Here is a 23,039-nt window from a genome sequence, read left to right on the forward strand (position 1 = left end):
GAGAAGGACGTGTTGTTATGGTTGCTCATTTTCTAAATGAAATGTTTTTACTTTCTCCGTTTGAAACATCTTTTTAAAATGTCATTGGTGAATATTTAGTTTTATTTCCATCCTTAAAATATTGAATGTACAATATACCTCATACATGTATAGGTACATTTTTTTATTTTTTTCTTTACGTATTACTTCATTTTGAAAACATTTATATTTTTAAAACGTGACAAATATTTGTGAAACCTTTCCCAAGCGACATTAATCTCAATGAGCCGCAGTTGTGCCGAGAGAAACTGCAAAAATGAATAAAAGAGGCAAAAACCAAAAAGCACGCAATCTTTAGTTTTAACCCATTTGTACATCGATCTTTAGGAGTCAAATACGTCAAATTTTGAACGTTTCGTTGCGTGTACACCGATCGCTGCAGCACAATAAAAGCACAAAATGTAAAAGAAAAAATTGAAGTGCTTAGGAAATCATTAAATTTGACACGGAACCACCAATATTTAAAAAATATACATTATATTATTATTCTCATTTGATAAATTGATACACATTTTTTTCCCATCAATTTAAATGAGAATAACCAATGCAGAGTGTGCTAACATTTCAAAATCATGAGTTAAAAAACGCTGACTATGCGAGTATAAACATTAAAGCATAACAGAGCGGAGCGGCGCGGCGTGCTGCCAGCGCGAGAGGCTCACTGGCGCCTACAAACCTAAGTGGATACTTCACGCATTGCACAATGCTTGAAGTATCCACTTAGGTTTGTAGGCGCCAATGCGCGTTCCGCACTGGCCGCCGGCTTGCCGTGCGGCGCGGCGCGGCGGCGCCTGAAACAACTATTTCACAACAGAGGTGTTGCACAGTATTATAGGAAATTGAACGTATTATAAGAATGACAGGCATCCTTTAAACGTACAGATCTTTCCTCGCAAAATAAATCAAGATACTTATCGTACTTAGGAAAAATCTGAGAGCCTTTAGCTGAGGCAAATGTAGAGGTTTATCTGGTCCAGGTATAACATGGTGGGAATTTCTTGAAAGATAATTAAGTCCTGTTACACCAAAGAGGTGTAGAGAGTTTTAGTGAATTTTGTCTCATGGAATTGACGCTCCCCCATTTTTACCAAAACTCCTAACCATATATGAACGTATGTCTACCAAACAGACCTGTGTGCAGGTGAGTAATATGGGGTGTGCTCTAGAAAGCTGCTTAAGAAGCAATGTAAAAGTGGGCGTGATTCCTTTTGAAGAATTGGAAAAGCGGGATTTTACATTCTATCAAACAGACCTATGTGCCAACTGAATGCGAGATTCATGAGCCGCGGGCATGGCAAGATAGCGGTGTGGACAGGGCTCACGAGTTAAAGCGCCCCGATGAAGATCTCCCCCTCGCGCGTGTGCGCACTATCATTGCCGCTGACGTCACTGGCGCTTTATTTTTCCCATTCACTCTTACGGCCAGAGAACTAACGAGCACATCCCACATTTCTCACCTCCACATAGGTCTGTTTGGAAGAAATACGTCCATATTATTCTCCGTTGGACCAAACACACAAAACAAAAAAACAAGCAAACCCTCATTCTTCCAAGACATTATACATTTTCATCCAAAAACGTCGTGAGCAACTGTTGTTTGTATTTACATGTGGACCAGTTAACTTTGGGTCTCAACTGGCACGTGGACCAAAACTCCCGTGCCGAAAAAACGCGTGGACGTAAATTAGTGGAAAAAACAGGTGCGCGGACAAAAAATCGTTGACGAAATGTCCTATAACCGTAAAAATATACCCTTTTCCTATCTTGGCCTGCGTTGATTTTGGTTTTTTCGTGTGTCAATTGAGTTTGTATGCACCAAACGTTGATTTTTCACTTATAAGCGTATTTTGGAAGTTCATTAATTCATTATGTGTTCGAAGTGACTTTTTGATGAGGAAAATTTTTTCCAGGACATTCTAGTTCTGAAAACAGTCTTAGCTCATTCTTAATTTCAGATATTCAGATATGATTGACTTGCCTTAAACCAAGTCCTGAAATGAAACAAAATGTGCCACGACGTTGAGATTTGGCCTAGTGACTCTTCATAGCTCCTAGTTACACCTCCTAGTGGTGAACCCGAATCGTTAATATCATCGTTGCCAAGTTACAGCAAAATTCCGGGTTTTTATGGGTCCCTTCTCGTATCTAATAAAGTAATTTTGACTTTTCTTACCTCGATCATTCCTTCGACGATCTCCTTTTTACTCTCCAGAAATGAAAAATAAAACTTTATACAGTTTTTGGGTATAGCATCCTGGATTTGTTTTTCGTTGAATCTGCAAACGCAGTTACCCTCCACGCAGGCGCCGATGGCCCATGGAGTGTTGAGCAAAGCCAGCTTCCCGTGTGCGGTGCTACAGTGAACATTGCAGCCCTTCAACCCACCCAACTCGCACAGACCATCACTATGAACTGTAGGAATAAAGGAGATAATTAAAAAGAGCTAAAAAGTTTTTTCAGAGGGAAAAATCGACGGCGCGGACCACTAAACAGGAAAATTCCATCCCCTGACAGACGTTTCATTTTTTATTTTATTTTTTATACTCAAAATTTTAGATAGAAGCCTATTCTGCCGTGCTAAGGAAGAACGCCGTTTGAGCATTCAGGCGTTGCCAAGTTTCCTTCCAAAAAACCGAATTCATTGAGCAAATTGTGAATATTTTTTTCCAAAAACATTGGACAATTTTTTACGCAATTACATTCACAATATCTGAAAATTTCAAAGAAAAATGTGCATTATTTTCGTCAAAAATACATGTTTTATCAAGGGAAATATGGCAACTCTGGAATTGTCGTGCGGCGTTCATCCTTAGCACGGCAGTATTGGCCACGGCACAGATCATGATGTTATACGTATTTAACGACAATTACCGATTCACTCTATTATTAATTAACGGCAACCCACGAAAGACCCTCTACAGTCAATCCATCATTTTTTCCCTCTCCCTGAGTCTGTAGGAACCTGGAACCACCCACTTTAACCAATAGTACCGCTCTTTGCTCCCCATGTCTTCTTTGTCTAGCGCTTTGTCTATCAATTTCAACACTCATTCCGGAGGACCAATTTACTGACCAAAGTCTCACACAGAATTTTGGGAGCCCGTTGGCAAAATTACCAACCCTTCAAACTGACATCCAACAACATTGTAAACAAAATGAATCCAATCTTCCCGCTCTCAAAACAACCATAATCAACAAGTGAAAATAGTCATCTAAAGAAACCTGCACATCAGGTAAACAACACGAGCTTCGGTTGTACATGCATTTCATTTCCTTTCTGATAAAAGGAACCTCTAGGCTCTTCCACAAAAAGTCAGCAAAGATGGGAAATTATTCTATTGTGAAATATATTATACTGAAATTGAACCGACCGTTGGAAAAGGGGCTATGTGACATTTTTTTTAAAAATGAGTTTTTTCATGGAAACGACTCTCCATGCCATGACATATAGCCTGTGAAAATATTAAGGGGACCAAACATGCACATCAGACCAAAGTTATGGAATACACATGCCAAAATCAGACAAAATTGTATATAAAATTTCTTCTTATAGACATCTTAAATCTAATAGTGAATATCCCGCAAAAGTAACAGCCTCTGAGTTTATAAAAAGCATCTATTGTCACACTTCTACTCTCAGAAAATATACTTCCAGATTTTCTGTTAATTTTCCGGAAGCAAAAGCGTATACCTCAAGAATTCCTATCAATTTGAAAAAAATGAACGATATTTCAAAGTGCCTCCAATATTCCAGGCGAGCACAAACGTTTTTATGATGAAACAATGAAATGACCAACTACTCAAGGTGAAAGTCACATTAAGAGGGACAATAAACCTTAAAAAAAGAGGTGCCCTCTTTAATAAGATATTAATATTACCATGTCCAAAATTCTGTAAAATTTGACAACATGTGATCCTCATTTATTTCTCATGTTGTTCCTTATTTACTATCTTATAAAATTATAATGAAGGAATGAACTCATACTTGATTTTCTTGTCATTTTTTCATTACAACTTCTGTAAAAAATCCAAACTGTGGAAAACTTAGTTGAATGCAAATTTTTAAAAGTTCCAAAACTTGAAAATTTCAATCTAGGTCATTCAAAATTTCACAAATGGATACGAATTAGTTCTATGACACGTATTTTTGTTAAATTATTTTGTTCAGTAATTTCTATAAATTAAGAGGTTGTGTCTCCTGTAAAATTTTAATTTTTTAACATAGCCTCTTTTCCAAAGGTCGATTCAATTAGTGAGAACTACCGAAATTGGACTCGAGCACTGCCGTGCTAAGGAAGAACGCCGTATGAACCTTCGAGAGTTGCCAAATTTCCCTTGATAAATTATGTATTTTTGAGAACACTCATGCATACTTTTTCTTGAAATTTTCAGATATTTTAGCTTAAATTGCGTAGAAAATTGTCTGAAAATTTTGGAAAATAATATCCGCAAGTTTCCCAGGAAATTTGGTTTTTATTGGAGGAAACTTGGCAACGTCTAAAGGCTCATACGCCGTTCTTCCTCTGCACGGCAGAGTAGACTCCTCTTTTTGGACTGCATTTTGCAATTTGGACTTATAAATTCCGGCCCGGTTTAAAAACAACGTATGTGCCATTAGTTTCCCTATGCACATAAGTGTTTTTTCAGATGAGCCAGAATTTATAGGTCCAAATTGCAAAAAAGCAGTCCTTTTGGGAGTGAGAGACGGACATTGCCGTACGTAAAACACGCCTCTTCGTAACTTTTGTGTTTTTGCTAAGTTTGAATCCGACTTTTATCCATCGTGTTGCACGCAGATTTTTTTTTTACAAAAAAATGTATTGCGATTTTAAATTTCATAGACTGTCTAGTAGTTCATTAGTTGGAGAGGGAAAACTTTCGCGAGAACGTTCAACGAAATCGGTAGGAGCGAAAGAAATTAATGGGATCTCACGGAGAAAATTGAACAGCCTGTCTGATAACGCTCATCATCAGTGGCGTGGCGTGCTTTGCGATATATCGATTGATGCGCCACTCAAACCTATGAAAAAAGATCGATTATCAGGGTGTTTGCAGCGAACATCTTAGTAATCGATTCTTTACCTTAGCTTTAAATGGCAAGATATCGATAATCGATTATTCACGCCACGCCACTGCTCATCATACGACTCGTCATTCCACAGGAGACCGGGGAACATACGAGCAAAGCAATTTCTCGAGAGGAAACACTATTTTCAGAGAAAAAACCGTATGCAGAAAAAAATAGCCTCGTTTTATTTCCAATTTCTACTCTACGTATTCAGAGAAGCAATGTAATGCCGAAATGGACCACTAGACAAGGTACGAATTTCAGCATTCTGATACATGTTTCTTCACCAAAATTTCACGTAACACACGATGCGCACAACGAAAATTACCGAAATCAACTCCTTCCGAAGATATTTAATGATTCTTGGTGCGTGAATTGAAAGCAGCCGCTTATGAAAACTCAATACTCTACGTGATTCACATCGCGCGCTAAACGTTATCATGAACGTCTCTGCGATAAAAAAATCTGCATGGCAGCCTCAATCTTGATGCTTTAGCTCAGCTATTGAAAATTACTTATAGTTTGAAAAATACACGGTGGGAAATGAACATTGCTCGATTGAGAAGCTTGCTGAAATCGTTGTAGTGCGCGATTTGACTCAAGTAGAGCTTTGAGTTTCTTGTGAGCGGGCAGTTCAAATTCCTCGTAATTAAGGGAAAATAAAAATGTTAATATCTCCGTTAGGAGTTGGTTTCAGTACTTTCGTTGCGCGAATTGTGTTTTACGTGAAATTCTGGTCAAGAAGCATGTCTCAGAATTATTAAATTCGTACCTTGTCTAGTGGTCTATTACGAAGAAAATGGGTGATTGAACAAGATATGAACTAGAGCAACGCGCCAAATCTTATTTCATGCCTACGAAAGACAGAAATCTTAAGTAAATCGATCGAGTATAAAAACACTGTGATCGATGGAATACGCAAATTTTCGACAAACCTTCCGTCCTCCGTTTTTGAAAAAAAAAAAAAAAAAAAAAAAAAAAAAAAAAAAAAAATTAAAAAGTGGGTAACAAGGCTGAAATTTCACATACACAAAACCAAAACGTTTCGGCTGAAAATTCAGCCATCCTCAGTTGGATGAATCAAAATAAAAATGGTTAAAAATCTAAAATAGTACCTGATAAGTACCTTTCAATTACTTATCAGGTACTTATCAGGTACTACTTTAGATTTTTAACCATTTTTATTTTGATTAATCCAACTGAGGATGGCTGAATTTTCAGCCGAAACGTTTTGGTTTTGTGTGTGTGAAATTTTAGCCTTGTCACCCGCTTTTTAAATTGTTTTTTCATTGCATATCTTGTCACGGGCTGCAGAGCAACCATCATATTTCATGTTTTTGACAAACCTCACGTCCTTCGTTTTTGACAAGTCCTCGCCGCGACAGGTGCGTTGGAGCGTATTATATGTGCGCATTCAAACAGTCGTTGGCACGTCAAAAGTTGTAAATACGTCAAAATCCTTGAAATTTTCGACCATAGGCACGCAACTCGTGGAAAATTCTACAGAAATTGACTATGCGCACCCCTGTGCGGATGTTTTTCATCGCGCAACTTTCGAGGGCGTGCCAAGGGTGCCCGAGGGTGGTTTTGCGTGTCTTAAAGCCATTTGATGCGTCTTAAAGCTGTTTGAAGCGTCTTAAAGCTGTTTGAGGCTTTCTACGTAAAGATACGTAAAAAGGGACGAAATTATTGCCCTCTAAAACCGTTATTCAAAAATTTCTCCAGCAGGGAATGAAAAGTCACAGTCCTCCTACAATGCAATAGAGAATTTGCAGGTGTCTGAAATTTGATGGATCTCGTGTTTAAGTGGAAACTACTGAGTGAACTGAACACGAGGATACCCTTGGTTCATGAATTGAACAATTGAGGACACCGCACCAAGAACAGCCTATAGGCGCATAGGTTGTTATTACGCCCATCTGCTTTTCGGTTTCTACGTACCCTGGACTATGCTGTGGTAGCGATAGAATATACAACGGCTCGAGGTCGAAAAACCTTTTTTTTTTCCGAGTTATGTCAGGCCACTGGATCGATAGGTTTTTCTCAAAACGCGATTTCAAGTTATAGGCTGTTCTTGGTGCGGTGTCCTCAATTGAAAAAGCCTTCATGCACGCTGGGCTTGTCAATTTCCTTTGAAATTTTTGCAGTGGTGAATGCATAGCTGAAGTGCTCTTCAGCTAGAATTGTATTTAGCAAATGGGTAATTTTTATACGAGGATTAAAAATAAACAAGTGGTACGGAGTCTAACAAAAGAATATGAACGATGCAAAACGATAATCCGGATATCGGAACTTGGCTGTTTTGAAAACGCCTTCAAATGCGGCGTGATACCTCACGCATTCCGGAGAGATCAAATAGTTGTATCATTGCGCCTTAGGAATGCGACGGAAGATTACAATTGAGGACACCGCACCAAGAACAGCCTATAGGCGCATAGGTTGTTATTACGCCCATCTGCTTTTCGGATTCTACGTACCCTGGACTATGCTGTGGTAGCGATAGAATATAGATAGGTAACGGCTCGAGGTCGAATTACCTTTTTTTCTGAGTTATGTCAGGCCACTGGATCGATAGGTGCAAGAACGACCTATAAGCGGGCCTATATACTTAAGGGCCTATAAGTTGCTACTTATCCCTTTCTTTACTCACTATCGATATTCTTTCATTTTGCGTTAATCATGCGTGATTAAAATGATTTATACTTCATATTGCCACCAAAATGACTGTTGGGCGTAATAATGGCCTAAAAACCGCTTTTTTAAATCAAATATATTGGAGTGTAAACCTAAAATGTATCGCAAAACCTACCCGGCATCCTTCAATAGAAGGGTTAGGTCACCAAAAAACAACAAAACAGGGTACCTGCATAGAAAAGTCTGTGCAGTACATCAAAAACAAAACTTTAAATGCGTTTTTCTCAAAACGCGGTCTCAAGTTATAGGCTGTTCTTGGTGCGGTGTCCTCAATTATTGGAGACGATATGACAAAATGATCTAATCTGCTAAAACACGTGCGTTTAAATGGAGAATGCCGCCAGATGACGTCACTAGGCGGTGCATTTTCTCACTTTTAAATCTGTTTTAATACTATTTCCCATATCAGCAAAAAAAGTATAAAAAATACTGCGAAATCAGCCCTTTAAGTACTTTTCGGTGAAGCAATAATACATTTTCATGAAAATTCTCCATTTGGACTTGCGCCCTTAAGGGCGCCAAGACACGGGTAATTTTTTTATCTTTTCAAAATCCTTCATGCTGGTGTTAACTTACATTTTATAGAACACTTAAAAAACTCAGCGTTGTGAGATTTCTCAAAACTCAAAAATAAGCCCCACCTTAACTTTTGGTTCATGTGGGAGTGGAGCACAAGCTAATTCAATGCTTTGGTTGATTCTGGAGCTCCCCGGGTTATTTCATCGTTGTCTTTGCTATTGGTAATCTTTGCTGGAAATATTTATAACTCTGTATTTTTTTACTCTTTTGTATACATAACTGACGTGATAGCGAAGAGAGCAGTAAGTGCAAAAATGAATGTTCGAGGAAACTGGCTCAGAGGCCTCTGACCGGAAAATTTTATTCAAAGGAGCATCCGTTCTTTGTCAAATGGGCCTGTTGCATGCAAGAGATACAGCCGTGCGAATAGACTTTTAAGAGGTTAAATGACACAAAAATTACGATGGTCACATTAAAAAAGTCTGAAATACACTCCTTACTGCGCAATTTGCGTTGTTAGGAACGCGCTTTTTCAAATTTCCCGCGTCTGGGGGCAGTTTTCTAACGGAAACAATTAACGGCAACTCGCGGCTATTTCCGATCAACTAAAACTGACAACATAACCTAAAAATCGGAGCTCGTGATATTGTGAAATGAAATGTAGAAGGATTGCGTTGGATATTTAAAAGTTGATCGATTTGGTTACTGCATAAAGCGTATATGGACCACTATAAGAGATCACGTTGGGTTTGTAAACAAACTGAAGGAAAAAACAACAACAACAACAACGAATCGGCATCTTCCGGAAATCACCGAGCCCGCCGTTTGCTTGTTTCCGGTGTTTAGAAAACTGCCCCCAAACGCGGGACATTTGAAAAAGCGCGTTCCTAACAACGCAAATTGCGCAGTAAGGAGTGTATTTCAGACTTTTTTAATGTGACCATCGTAATTTTTGTGTCATTTAACCTCTAAAAAGTCTATTCGCGCGGCTGTATCTCTTGCATGCAACAGGCCCATTGCCACTAATAGCGAAGAGAGCTGTAAGTTCTGAAGTGAAGTTCTGAGAAAACGGGCTCGCAGAAGCATCGGACCGGAAAATTTTATTAAAAAACGCCTCCGTTCTTTGTCGAATTGCCACTAATCACCCGCAAGACTCCTAGAAATCGCTTGGATGATTAAAAATCGACCAATTTTATTTCAAATACATAAAAAGGGCATTTTTCATTTTCATGCTAAGCTATTGTTAGGCAAGACAGCCGTAAATGCTGTCTTCTATATGTTTTCGTGGTTATGTTATGGACACACAACAAACACATTTTCGGGTTAAAAATTGGCAGAAAAGGGTGACACTTTAATTGAAAGCACTGTTTTTATTGGTGATGTAGCATCGCATCTAAGATATTGGACTCCATGCTCACCCTTATGATGCTCGCTTGCTCATCACGTCCAATATCTCGGACTCCATGCTCACTTTGATGAGAGATATATATTCTTTGAAAAATTTTTATGAGGATAGCGTCCAAAATAATTGGGTGTAGATAATATTTGACATCACACGAGCATAGCGTCCAATAATTTATAAAAAAACAATTTTGCTGAAGTAAGTACGAAAACTATGTCTTCCATTATTAGCAAACTGTGCGCTAGAAAGGTCTGGTTAAGTTAGTTAAGTTCGGTTAAGTCAAGCCAAGTTAGATTAGATACATAAGAAAAATATGCGATTTTCTATTATGATGGGGAGTGAATGGACATTAAAAAACTGAGGGAGGTGTCCTTGCTATTGGACTCCATGCTCAAGCAAAGAAATGAAAAGTTCAGCGATGAGCGTGTGGTCCAAGATCTCGAACGAGATGAGCAGACAAGTAGTTCAAGGGTGAGCGTGGAGTCCAATATCTTGGACGTGATGCTACATAACCTTTTTATTGGCTCTACGGAAGAATAATGTCACTTACTGCTCTCTTCGCTATCACGGCAAATGAGTCGAATTTGTTTGAATCTTACCTTCGAGGAGCAATGAGAAGTAAAACGAGATCAGGAGGTAGATGGTGCGAGGGCCCCACATATTCACTGTGAACGTATAAGGAAGATTCTTACGGATGAAACCTTTGGCCGGGAGGAGGGGGAAAATGACGGTGTGCCAACGTAGAATCGCATGTCCAATATTGTTTTCCTCGAAGACTTTCAGGATTCTGAAGTCGTGTGCAATCACCGAAAAGTCACATCTTCAGAACATGATTACGATTAAAGTCATGCTAAATGCGCACACCGGCGTGTAAGGTAAAAGTTAACTGCGTTTAAAATCGCGACATCGACAGAGAAACTTTTCCCTATAAATTTCGTTTTTTTTAGTCTGGTCGTATATTCCTAGATTTTAATATGAAAATTGCGACCACCACTCAAACCGAGATAGATGGCAGAATGAAATGTGAGTGAAATGAACCACAAACTGCCTATCCACGCGCGACATTGCCTAATGTCCCTCGCGTTTCATTATTTCACATCGAAACGAATCATCGTCCTGCTTAAAAATGTTTAATCATATTCTCTAGCCAAGAGGGAAAATCAGCAGAAAGTTTCTAGGCGTCAGTGGCGAGGCGTGAATGATCGATTATCGATATTCCCCCATTTGTAGCCGTGGTAAAGAATCGATTATTAAGGTGTTCGTCGCGAACACCATGTTAATCGATCCTTTTCCATAGGTTTAAAGGGCAGATTGATCGATGTATCGCAAAGCACGCCACGCCACAGAGATTAAGGCAAAACGGGGAAAAAATGAAAGGCCATATGGCAATAGGTACAACCTTCAATGAAAAAATCAGAAAAGCACTTACACGGGACGAGAGCGTTGTAAACTTTCCGTCTGGCTTCATTTTTTTTTTCAAAATGGAAAGTGTTTGCCGTTATCTGGAAATCATCCGTGATTTTTTATTTTTGCACACCGCAGATTTTATGGGGAGTTCAAACGACAAACACAAAAGAAGCAGAGGTATTGAAATCCTACATAGGCACCGGTAGGGCTGGATCCGTATGAAATACAGTGAGATGATGGAATGGGCCTATTTCAAACTTTTGCCAGAGCAAAAATAGAAGTTGTCTCTATCAGTGTGTATCGACGGTGTAAGTCGACAATCACATAACTCGTCTGCGGTGTCTGAAAATCTCCGCCACTATGTACTTTTTTAAAGGAGAACAAATTTATTGATATCATTTCTTGAAGTTTTTGCAGAATTTTCTTCGCACAGAGAAAAAAAATCACGGTAATTTTACACGGAGAAAAAAACCTCGTGCGTGGGACCCGAAGTTTGGGTCATATGGATCTCTGAAGTTTTCGGATTGAGCATCTGAACACTTTAGGTCTGGCTGTCGAGGTTCGGATCACACATCTGAAACTTCAGTTTTTACATCTGAAGTACTGCAGATGTGAGAACCGAAGTTTTTCGGATGTGAGAACCGAAGTACTTCAGATGTAAGAACTGAAGTTTCAGATGTGTGATCCAAAACTCAGCAGCTGGACCTAAATTGGTCAGATTCTCAATACGAAAACTTCAGAGATCCATATGACCTAAACTTCGGGTCTCACGCACGAAGTTTTTTTCTCCGTGTAAAGAATTGCCGTTGAGTGGTTTGCCGTTTAAGAGATAAAGTATGACGGGAAGTCTGCGACGTCGCAAACCGAGTTATGTGATTGCCGACTAACACCGTCGATATGTCTCAAAAATCACGATGAGCGCAGAGGCAAAGTTTGAAATGCACTCGGAACTTCATAATTTGTGTTTTGCGTTTTTTTGAGCTTTCCGCCTTCTTTTCACATGAGCTGATACTACGGCACATGTGAACATTTCGTTAGAGGAGTCGTTGTATTCAACCATTTCGCAGTAGCAATACCCAAGATAACCGACGCTACCGCGCGCAAATTGCAATCGGGAGCACAACCAAACTAAAATCGCTATCTCTTCTTATTTTCTAAATGAAACGCATTACAATGTGGAATTGCTGCTCGTTTACTACAGATAACATGAATGAGATTCGAATAGTTTTTTCTGAAAATACAGTTTCGGTTTTCCTGTTGGACGTATTTCTGCCTAACGGAATTATGTGCTTTATGACGTGAGCCCTGTTATGCATACATTCTTATGGGTCTCAGGGCTCATGTCTTAATGCACATAGTTCCGTTTGTCAGAAATATGTCCAAGTTTATTGGAAGAATAAAAAAAATAAGCCAGCTATCATGCGAGCGTTTGATAATAGCCCTCTAGGTGAGTCAAGGTAGAATCTTCGACACTGATAGCACAGTCATGGGCGGAACTAGGAATTTTCCATGGGGAGGGCACAGGAGGATATAGAACTTGGGCTAAGGGGGTCTGGGGGGACTCCCCAAAATGGCAGAGGGGGATATGGGGGGCTGTCATCGGAAATTTTTTGAAAATTGGAACGTTTTGAGATCAATTTCAAGCCATTCTCAATGACAAATTAAATGAAATTAAATATTACAGATGACAGAAAGTTTGCTGACTTTTATTTAAAAATAGCATTTATTACTATGGGTTTTAATTGAATTCATCTTAATTTAACTCTCACGAAAACAAGTACTGCGCTAAAATGGGTGAAATATACCACAGCTGGATACACTCAAACTACATTCCATGTTCCTTACTCAGAGGAAGCTGCTCTCCTTGCGAGAAATTTTCATTTTTTGACAACTTTGATTGATTATATTAGGATAAAGCTCATTTTTGTTACATTCTCTATGCCTTTTACCACAAAATTAATTCGTAGCTTGGGTCCTTGACATTTTTTTGAAAGGGCCGAGAAGAATTGTGGGGGATGGGGGCCTAGCCCTTCTATTTCCGCCCATGAACACAGTTACAACTACAATTTATGAGTTAACATTTAACTTTATGTTCTGATTTTGTTTAGAAACCTATTAGCATATGAGAAGTAAGATAAATAATCTGAGCAAAACGACGTCCTGTTGCTCTTTCTGAAAATTTGGCTACTCATTCTAAGTTTCTTTTTCCCCGGTGCACCACTTGTTCACTCTCAGGTCCATTTACCTATTTTCCTGGAAAAAGTCACCTTTAAAAAGGATGGTTCTGACGTGTTTCACTTACAGATATTTGGGTCCATTATCCTGCAGACAGGCATTGCCAGAATAGATTTGTTTGGCGGTTTCACGCCTTATTTTCCTCTTCGAAATGAGTACTTTTCAACCAAATGCAGAAAGCATTCACGTAAGCCTTAAACCTGGGCACTAGAGAAGTGATTGCGTGTATGAATTTTGAAATTTTGAATTGTGAAATTTGACTCAGAAATGGATTCGAAGAAACGAGTCCGAGTGGAAAATCTCCAAGCTATTTTGCCGTGCCAAGAGAGAACGCTGTATGAGCGTCCAGACGTTGCCATATCACCTGTAATGGACGTGTTCATGCGAATTGAAACTATGTGTATACGGTTTGCGTGTGACATAGTTCCTTTTAGCATAAATACGTCCAAATGAAAAACGAATTTCCTGGAAAAATTGTGAATTCCTCTCCTCAAAATGAACGTATTTATGTTAAATGGAACTATGTGCAAGTGGAAAGATGGGGTCTGCTCGTTAGCTGAGGGCTGTAAGAATGAATGAGAATTTAAAAGCGTGACGTCAGCGGCATCGACCGAGACCGCGGGCACGACGATGCAAGGGGATCGGTGGCGGGACTCTTTAACTCATGAGCCCTGTCCACAACGCTTTTGTCACATGCCCACGGCTCACGAAATTCAGTTCCTATTCATTTAATTGAAAATCCCGCTTTTCCATTTTTTCCAAAAGGAACTGTATCCAGTTCTACATTGTTTCTTATGCAGCTTGCACGAGCACACCTCATCTGTCCACTTGCACATAGTTCCTTATAGCATAAACACGTCCAAATGTTCATGGAATTTTATTTGGTATTTGATTCAAAAGATCCAACAATTTCAAGGAAAAATATACAAAAATTTCTTCAAAAATACAAGCTTTATCCGGTGAAATTTGGCAATTCTCAAATGTTCTTACGGCGTGTCTCCTTATCCCGTCAGTATTGACAAGAATTCGTTTTTTTGCCGAGCACGTTGACGCACGTCTGACTACTAATGGATTTTACTGAATATTTAAAAAAAAAGAAGGAAAATCCGTCCACATGAGCAGGAATGTACAGTCTTTCGAGGAGCTTAGAGGAGGGGCCCTTCTATTCACAACATTTTAGATTTAATCCCTATAAATGCCAATTTCGATAGTATAAGCAGTTGTTGAGATTTTTTATAGTTTTGCATATTTCCTTCCATAAAAAATTTTAAAAGAGGAAAAATAAAAGGATGAGAGTGACACAAAAAATAAGAGAAATATTTGATTCGCACTTTTAAAGTTTCAAAGCTCAAGTCTGGTCTAAGAGTTACATAGTTAGTTGGTGAATGTATTTAAATACATTCAGTGTACATCATAGGCTATTAACTTCTTTACAAAGAATTTGGAAAATGGGTGAAAACACGAAAATTTAGATTTTTAAATTAAGAGAGGCAAAGAGTTTCAGAAATTTGGCAGTGACATTGGGTTCAGTACATGTTAGTGGGTTTGTATTCCTTTTCAGTGATTAATTAAGGATGTAACATATGCATATACAATCTAAGTAATAGTTGAAGTTTGCTCTCATCATTTTGTGGTGAGTGCAAGCATAATCGGCCGCCTTGGAGTGGGCACCGTGGGGTCACCAAAAAAAAAAAAAAAAAAAAAAAAAAAACTTCTGCACTTTCACCATCGATATTCTACATCGCCATTTTGGATCTATTTATCGGGAGGGATCGAAGCTCGGCGCACACTGGGCTCGAAATTCGCCAAACATGCGGCACCATCAGCTCTCCCATTTACATTACGACTCTATGCACTCTATGCACACACATGGCGGTCGTCTCGCGCAAATTCGTAACTCACAAAAATCCAAGGTTTCTGCCAGTGAATTTGTCGATTTTAGGTTATACGGGGAACTTTTGGACGTGTAACATTTTTAAGGGCCCATATCCTACAATAAGGTAAATCCAGGTAGCACTAACGCCAAAAATTCCATGATTCCTTCAATCCATACCGTTGTTTCGGTCCTCTTTTAAAACATAAAAATGGAGCAGAAATTTCAAAACACGACAATTGATGAGATACGCATTTTTGCAGTCTCACCGTCGATACGTGTATAAGCTCCCCTATTACGCGAGAAGCATAATTTGACTCATATTTGCAGGTGCACTGTTAAAAAAAAAAAAAAAAAACTGAACACATCGGTACGTTTATTTGGCTCATTTGTCCTAAGGAATATAAGCTTAGTGTTCCCGATACCCGTGAGTGGTTAAGAGTAGAGCACCTTTATAGACAGAGTATGGCCATTCGTATCTTTTTACTACAGGAAAACTGCTCCGCTTTTTGATTGGTCAACGAGTTTTTAGGCTTCATGATGCTCTCACGGCCGTAAATAAACAAACAAGATGGCGGCTCACCGTAACATCGATAAGAAGCTAAATTTGAAAAAAATTTCAATTATACGGCTGTAACTAGCATGCATATCTACGAATAACACACGAAAAACACATGAAAACATTGTTAAATCGCCTTTCACCTTTATCACAGGAGGATGTAAAATGTGCATAACCTCAATCTTCCTTGCTGATAACAGCCATCTTGTTTGTTTATTTACGGCCGTAAGAACATCGTGTAAGCCTATTTTCACGCTACCAATGAAAAACCGGAACAGAAATGGCCATACTCTGTCTATAAAGGTACTCTAGTTGAGAGGAACACACCGTTGCATTCCAGTACACACCAGCGTGTTCACCCTAACGACGAGCATGATTAGAACGCCAGGCATAGATCGACTAGCCTGCATGGTTGAGCGGGTACTCTCAACACAAGTGTGCGTTTCGCAAACACGACCGTATGCACCGCAAAATTTTTAACATTTTTCCTGTTTGGTAGCGCACTCTAGTTGTGAGGTCTACAAGTTTTCTGAAGGTACATCAGGCATTTATCATTCGGATACATTCCGTACATTCAGATGTTACACAGATTAATTAGACACATGAGACATGCACATATTTATAAGGAAATAATTTGACTTACCAATCAGCGTAAAATCACCGTGGTCCGGAGGAGATTTGAAACCGCGACGCTGGGGACTCCAGTGTGACACGCTAACGACCGGGCTAGCTTGGCGAAGTCGCCGAATTATCCCCTCATACACAGAAAAAAAAAATCTCGGTGTATTTACTAAGAAACGGGTAAAATTACCAGGAATTCAGGGCTCTATTTGATCCCAGTTTTTTCTTGGTAAAATTACCATTTATGGAATTGGTAATTTTACCAAGAATCTCGATTAAATTATTGAACTTTCTCGGTAATTTTACTAGACCTTGGTAAAGACGCCAATATTTTTTATCGACTGTGGTAAAATTATCGAGATAAAATGGCAAAGTTACCAGGAATTGATTACCAATAAAAGTGGTATTCTTACCTGAAAAAAAACCGTAAAAATACCGGTTTTTAGGTAAGCTTACCAGTCTGTCTTGGTAAAATTACCAATAATTGGTAAACAAAGTGAGATGGTAAAGGTACCAACTGACCTTGGTAAAAACGCCGAGTCTCAGTGTACCTCTCGTGAGCCACTAAAACCTATCCCACGTGGTCCGAGAGTCGAGGGTGCTCATTTAAATACTCCACCGGAGCACCCTGGTCGAAAAGTTTCGGTTAACCAAAACACACCAGTCGTAGAAACTTACTCACTTTTTGATTCAAATAGATACGCAGACTTCAGTGTCTAAAACTAACTGCCGTAGTGTTTATTTTACCTGCATTTTGTATTTTAGCCTTGGCAAATAGGTCGCTCGTGTTGAAAAAACAGAGTGTGTTTGCAACAACCCGTGCTTATGTATATTAAAACTGTGCAAACAATGTGTCCGCCGTGACACGCCAAACACTAGCGCTCGAAATTTTTAACCGTATGCTTATCCATTTTTTACTTGAACAGTTGTTTTTCTCCGTTTGATCACTATGTTGTCGATTTTTGATGGTGACATATTCTTTGATCTCAAATGTACGGTACAGTCGAAGTTATGTATTTGATTCAATTTATCATCGCTGCTGATGTCCTCGGTGATATCTAGGGATCTGGTTTCAATTTAGTGGGTAGTTTAAAAGTATTGCTTTTAGACGGGTATATTATTCCAGTGAGGAAAACTAAAAACTTGCGCACTCGGGGGCTTCTTGAAAATGAACGCACCGTTTTAGAGGGGAAGTGAGCGAGAGGACGCATTTTTGTTTTTACGCGTCAAAGAGCCTACGTCATGACAGCGCTACAAGTTGAGAGGTGATCCAATGAGTAAATTGAGAGGTGATCCAATTGAGAGTATATCCAATAGTCTGCGTCACGCATTTCATGAACGACCTCTCACGGCTTGCAGGCTTATATTGGGGGAAAATTTGGCCTGTTTTCGATACATGAGAGCCGCTCTCACAGCAATTTAGTAATTTTTTCTTTTTCTCTTTTTTTGTGAACGTATCAATTTTAACGGTCAAAAATTGTTTTTTTAGATTTGTTCATACTTTGTTAAAGGCTTTCGAGTACATTTTGAGAGCTGATTCCGAGAATGACGTCCGTTTTTCAGGATCAGCTCGATTTTCCCTGGAAAAATCAGCATTCCCCTAAAAATAGAGTTTTACCTGAGAAAAGTCACTGCTCCGGATAATCTGTGCACGATGGAGAAAAACTAAGGTCACTGTTGAATTTAGCAGCCGCGTATTGCATGCCTATAAATATATTTCCTTTCTGATCCTAATTTCGAGGCTTTTCCGGTCAAGTGTTCCCCTTCTTGTCATACCACCATGTAAAGCTCATCCAATTGTTTTGCATCGGAGAGGAGGCAAAATTTTCTTTTTTTCAGGTAGCATATGCGGTTACTCCCTCTCAAGCCGAAAATGATCTTAGTTTTCCTCCAAAACCTACCAAATTCTACCGGGGAAAATCAAGTTGATCCAGGTAAACGGAGGTCATTTTCGGAATCGGCGCTAGAAATATACTCCATCTCCACTTGCAAAGGGCCAACTCGATTCGTATTGACAGTATAATTTCATTTAACCTATACACTGAAAAAAATGATATGCTGTTTTAGCACCTAGGATGTCAAAAATGTGTCTGGTGATCTCAAGATGCTACCTTTGCTGCCCCCGCAGTTAACTTCACACCCTATGAATGCAAATTCAACTGCGTGGGCAATGAAGGCAGCATCTTAGGATCACCAGACACATTTTTGACATCCTAGGTGCTAAAACAGCATACCATTTTTTTCAGTGTAAGCGATAAGAGTTCAATCCTTCCCAGATGTTTGAAGAGCGAGATGAACGTCAAAGAAGTTGAAAAAATTCAAAATAAAAGCCTCTCTGCAGCAGGTTTAAAAAAAAAAAAAAAAAAAAAAAAAAAAAAAAAAAAAAACTTTATCTAACAGAGAATTTATTACACATTTTGTATTTTTTACTGGCATATGTCTAATGCACATGCGAAATGAATGGAAGACAAATTGGACGTAATTCTGTCAAACGGACCGAAGCGCCAATTTGAGTTCCTTTTGAGGAATTTAGAATGCCGGATAGTGCGTTCTGTTAAACGGAACTAAGCGCCATGGAAAAGCATTGCGAGTATAGGACGGAATAAGCCCGACGCCCGGTTTCGCCGCCAATCCAAGCCCCCCTCTACCTTCCTACCACAATGGCGCTTAGTTCCGTTTGACAGAAATACGTCCAATTGAACTGCATACATTATAAAGCAACGATGAGAAAAGTCCAACCAGGTGTACAGTGCAGTACAGATTGCATCATCGCATGGTATATGTAAAGGCAGGATGTATTAGACATAATTAAATCGATTTGCAAAAGGAAGTGGAATAAAACGATTAACTGACAATGAGCAATGCAACGAGATGTACGTCATTAGTTTTTCAATTATTTTATTGCATGTATTTTTTTAAAATAGGTTTTCTCTGCTTGGACATATCCTTGGAACAACTTTAAGATATCGACTGCGTGAGACTTCTTTATTCCAATACCTTAAATGGCCCTTTCACCGTCATGCAATATTTTCCGGCCGCACAGGTACCTTTTTTGAGTAGATAATGACCCTGAAAAAAAAGAAAAACATAGTTAAATCGTAAAATGTTTTTGATATGCCGTGTTAAGGAAAAACGCGCCGTAACCATCAAGTGTTGCCAAATTACTTGGGAACTGTTTATTTTTGAAGAGAGTTATGAATATTCTTCCTTGAAATTTTCAGATACTTCAGATCAAATTACGAAAAAAATTCTCGGAAAAATCAAAAGATAAATATTCCCAAATTTTCTTGAAAATCCGTGATTTTTCAAAGAAAATTGGCAATATTTGAAGGCTTATATGGTGTTCTTTCTTAGCACGGCAGTATAGCTTGAGGCATGCATCGAGCTGCTTTGGAAAAACGCTGTATGAACCATCAAGCGTTGCCAAATTCCCACTTGCGAACTGTTTATTTTTGAAGATAGTCACGAAAATTCTTTCTTGAAATTTTCAAACACTTCAGATCAAATTACGAACAAATTTCTCTGAAAAATCAAAAGAAAAATATTCACAGATTTTCCTGAAAGGAGGAAGATTTTCCTGAAGGAAAGCTACTTAAAAAATCTCCCTAAAACTGTTTAAAAGTATTTTAAAAATCCGTAGACCTCCACCAGAGCGTCCATTTAGCGTTTTCCCTTAGCACGGCAACACAGTCCTCGAATCAGCGGATTTTTGAGGGTTGGCAACCTTTTTCTTCTCCATTTAAATATATGTAAAACAATCGATTCTTGGTAAGGCAGCTTGCCTTACATAAAATCGACATTTTCAATGGATATAAGCGGAGGAAAAACAATGTAGCCAACTTGCAAAATCGCCACTGCCTGGAATTCGTACCAAACTACCTAAATATTTACCTGCAAACCAAAACTAGGGCCCCAACTATTCCGGACTATCCAAGCGTCTGAAATCAAAATTTAAGGAAATAATTAAATTACACATATTATACGTATTTTTAATATTATTTTTGGAGGGGTATGATTATTTTACCATAAAACTGTCAGGTGTTTTGGATTAAACCGTAAAAATCCCTCCAGAAATCGTTGCTCCTCTGACGTAAGGGCGTATCTCAATTTCCACTTGAGCCACGTCTTACATATAAAACCATACTTTCTGGGGCTTATACGGAAATCAAGATACGTCCTCACGTCAGAGAAGCGACGAAATTTCAAGGAAAACTGTTCAAAAAAATCTCTTGGAAATTCGTATTTTATCAGAGAACATTTCAAAACATTTAATCCCAACAAAAATCATCAGTACCTAAATCACATCCCAAAACAATTACATTATTGGAATCATTAAACATTATTATACTTTACGAGAATTCACCCAATAGTTTCCCCTCTCGAATAAAAATTAGTACTGGAGATTCTGAAACACCGCAAAAAAAAATCTCTGCATCCAACGCCTCAATTTTTGAAATCTTCCGTGTTTTATATTCCTGTGCTGAGAAAAGTCTGTGAAAATGTCAAAAATTGCTATTGATCTGTTCTCCTTTAAAAAATCAAATTGAGAGCGGAGATTATTAAACACAGCAAACGAGATACAAGTTCTGGTAGTTTCACGTTTCACACACCTTCGGAATGTGTTATCGTAGTAGCAGACATCGTCTACGTGAGGAAGTTCCTTCAGTTTGCGGCATAGGCAACAAGCATGCCGGGATGCGCTTGTAGTTATGTATTCGAAAAAACACATTTATTGGAAATGTATACAAAACTAAAACAACCTTAGGATAATCATTTTATCTCAAACCCACATTATTTTAGCTGGAAACTTTAAACCGCCTCATTCCAGTTCGGGTCGACATTTGTTGGTGTTTTGATTTTGTTCTAAATTCACGTAGGATGCCCTCCTATGCTTTGATAATATGCGGTAACTTATTTTTGATTTTGTGTGGACTTACAATTAGCTCTACTGCCATATGTTAAGAACACATGCCGTATATGCCTTCAGACGTTGTCATACTTCCTTCAATAAAAAATGATTTTACTGGGAAAGTCGGGATATTTTCCCCCCATTTTTTTATGCAATTTTTGCTTATTTTAATCTGTATACCTGAAAATCTTGATGGGGAATAATCCACAAATTTTTTCAGAAATTAATTTTTTTTGGGAAGGAGGGGAGGGATTTGACAAGTATATCGAATGCTCATACGTCGTTTTTCCCCAGTACGACAGTCTGGTTCTCTTGGATGGTCACGTATTAAAACGATTATTCATTCATTTTGCCGTGCTAAGGAAAAACGCCGCGTAATTTTCTTTGTAATTTGATCTGAAGTGTCTGAAAATTTCAAGAATAAATATTTATAATTTTTCTCAAAAGTAAACGTTTTATCGAAGGAAATTTGGCAACTCTCGAATTTTCATACGGCGTTCTTCCTTAGCACGGCAGTATTAGCCTGTTTCCCATGATCAAAGCTAGCCATCAAAATATCAAGGTCAAGTGTTGTGATTGGCTTATTTGATGACTTGGACCAATCTCAGCACTTTACCTTGACATTTTGACGGAGTAGTTCGATAGTGTGACACAGACTTATCAAAGCTAGCCATCAAATTATAAAGGTCAGGTGTTGCGATTGGCTTATTCGATGACTTGGACCAAACACAGCACTTGTCCTTGACATTTTTACGGAGTATTTCGATAATGCGACGCAGGCTGTTGAGTAAGCATACACTGCTTAAGAATGGCCAAAAATGTGGGTCAATTAACAAGTAGGTGCGTAGGTAATACCTTCATAGTGACCGACGATTGTCACAGCATGATTCATATGTCTGTACGAGTTCGAGCAGCCTTCTGATTCGAAAACTCCTGACACATAAAACTGAGAGAAAGTAAAGTATTAATTTTAAGATATAATCAACATCACATTCATCACATTAACATTCGCGTTGATTAAAAATTTGAGGAGAACCCCAAGGCTTAAGAACTAAGCTAGTTGATAGTTATATAGCCCGAAAACTTGGCTATATTTATGACCAAGTGGGACAAGCTTTGACCGCTTGCACGGAAAATGCTTGTCTGCCACGTAATAGCACACACTACAACTTGGCAGACGACCATTTTCTATGTCAGTCCATGTTAAGCTATCAATTTAAATGGTCAAAACATGTGTTACCAGTTTGTCACTAATATCGTCCGGCTCTCGGACTATCAATACTATATCGCTTTTACGTAGAATCATATTTATACACAAAGGCACGTTTATTAAGGTCACGTGATAAGAAAGGAGGTGAAAATTCAGTTTAAAAAGGAAAACGGCAGATTTTAAATGTTTTATCGGGACTGAAAACTAAAATTTCAAGACTAGCTATGTTTTGAAATTTACTTTAAAAAAGTTTTGCTATGAGTCCCTAGTATTAAAGTTTTTTCAAAAATGTCAGAACTGTCGATGAACAGATATGGAGCAAATACAAAAACAGGGTTGCCCTTTTGCACGGACACTCCAAGGTTGCAGTCTAAATGGGTCTGTATGTTGTTGCATACTGCATAGTTTTTCTAACACTTAATCGGCACTATGAACACTTTTTTCTATACAAATTAAAATTTTCTCAAAAACAGATCTCAGGGCCGGATGAGCCACATGGGCCG

The 23,039-nt window shown here is 38.7% G+C and overlaps 2 protein-coding genes across 4 annotated transcripts in view; both read right to left on the reverse strand.

The window, feature by feature from the left end:
- The window catches only part of LOC109039209 (uncharacterized), a 30,891-nt gene extending 13,806 nt beyond the window's left edge, over positions 1-17,085 (reverse strand). The window contains exons 1-2 of one of the 2 annotated variants that reach the window (XM_072304135.1): positions 16,940-17,085; positions 2,213-2,451 (exon numbers count right to left, since the gene is read on the reverse strand). In XM_072304135.1, coding sequence (XP_072160236.1) covers positions 2,213-2,221 — 9 coding nt within the window. In that variant the 5' untranslated portion in view covers positions 2,222-2,451; positions 16,940-17,085. Of the gene's footprint in view, positions 1-2,212; positions 2,452-10,321; positions 10,726-16,939 lie in introns of those variants that run through there. The other variant, XM_019054602.2, reaches the window with a different exon arrangement.
- A 1,710-nt stretch (positions 17,086-18,795) lies between these two features.
- LOC109040384 (uncharacterized) overlaps positions 18,796-23,039 on the reverse strand; it is a 29,703-nt gene continuing 25,459 nt past the window's right edge. Inside the window, exons 7-9 of one of the 2 annotated variants that reach the window (XM_072304136.1) lie at positions 22,182-22,272; positions 20,309-20,355; positions 18,796-19,486 (exon numbers count right to left, since the gene is read on the reverse strand). In XM_072304136.1, the coding sequence (XP_072160237.1) occupies positions 19,403-19,486; positions 20,309-20,355; positions 22,182-22,272 (222 nt within the window). In that variant the 3' untranslated portion in view covers positions 18,796-19,402. The remainder of the gene's footprint in view (positions 19,487-20,308; positions 20,356-22,181; positions 22,273-23,039) is intronic. The other variant, XM_072304137.1, reaches the window with a different exon arrangement.

The sequence above is a fragment of the Bemisia tabaci genome, chromosome 9 (genome assembly GCF_918797505.1).
Source record: "Bemisia tabaci chromosome 9, PGI_BMITA_v3".
Taxonomy (NCBI): domain Eukaryota; kingdom Metazoa; phylum Arthropoda; class Insecta; order Hemiptera; family Aleyrodidae; genus Bemisia; species Bemisia tabaci.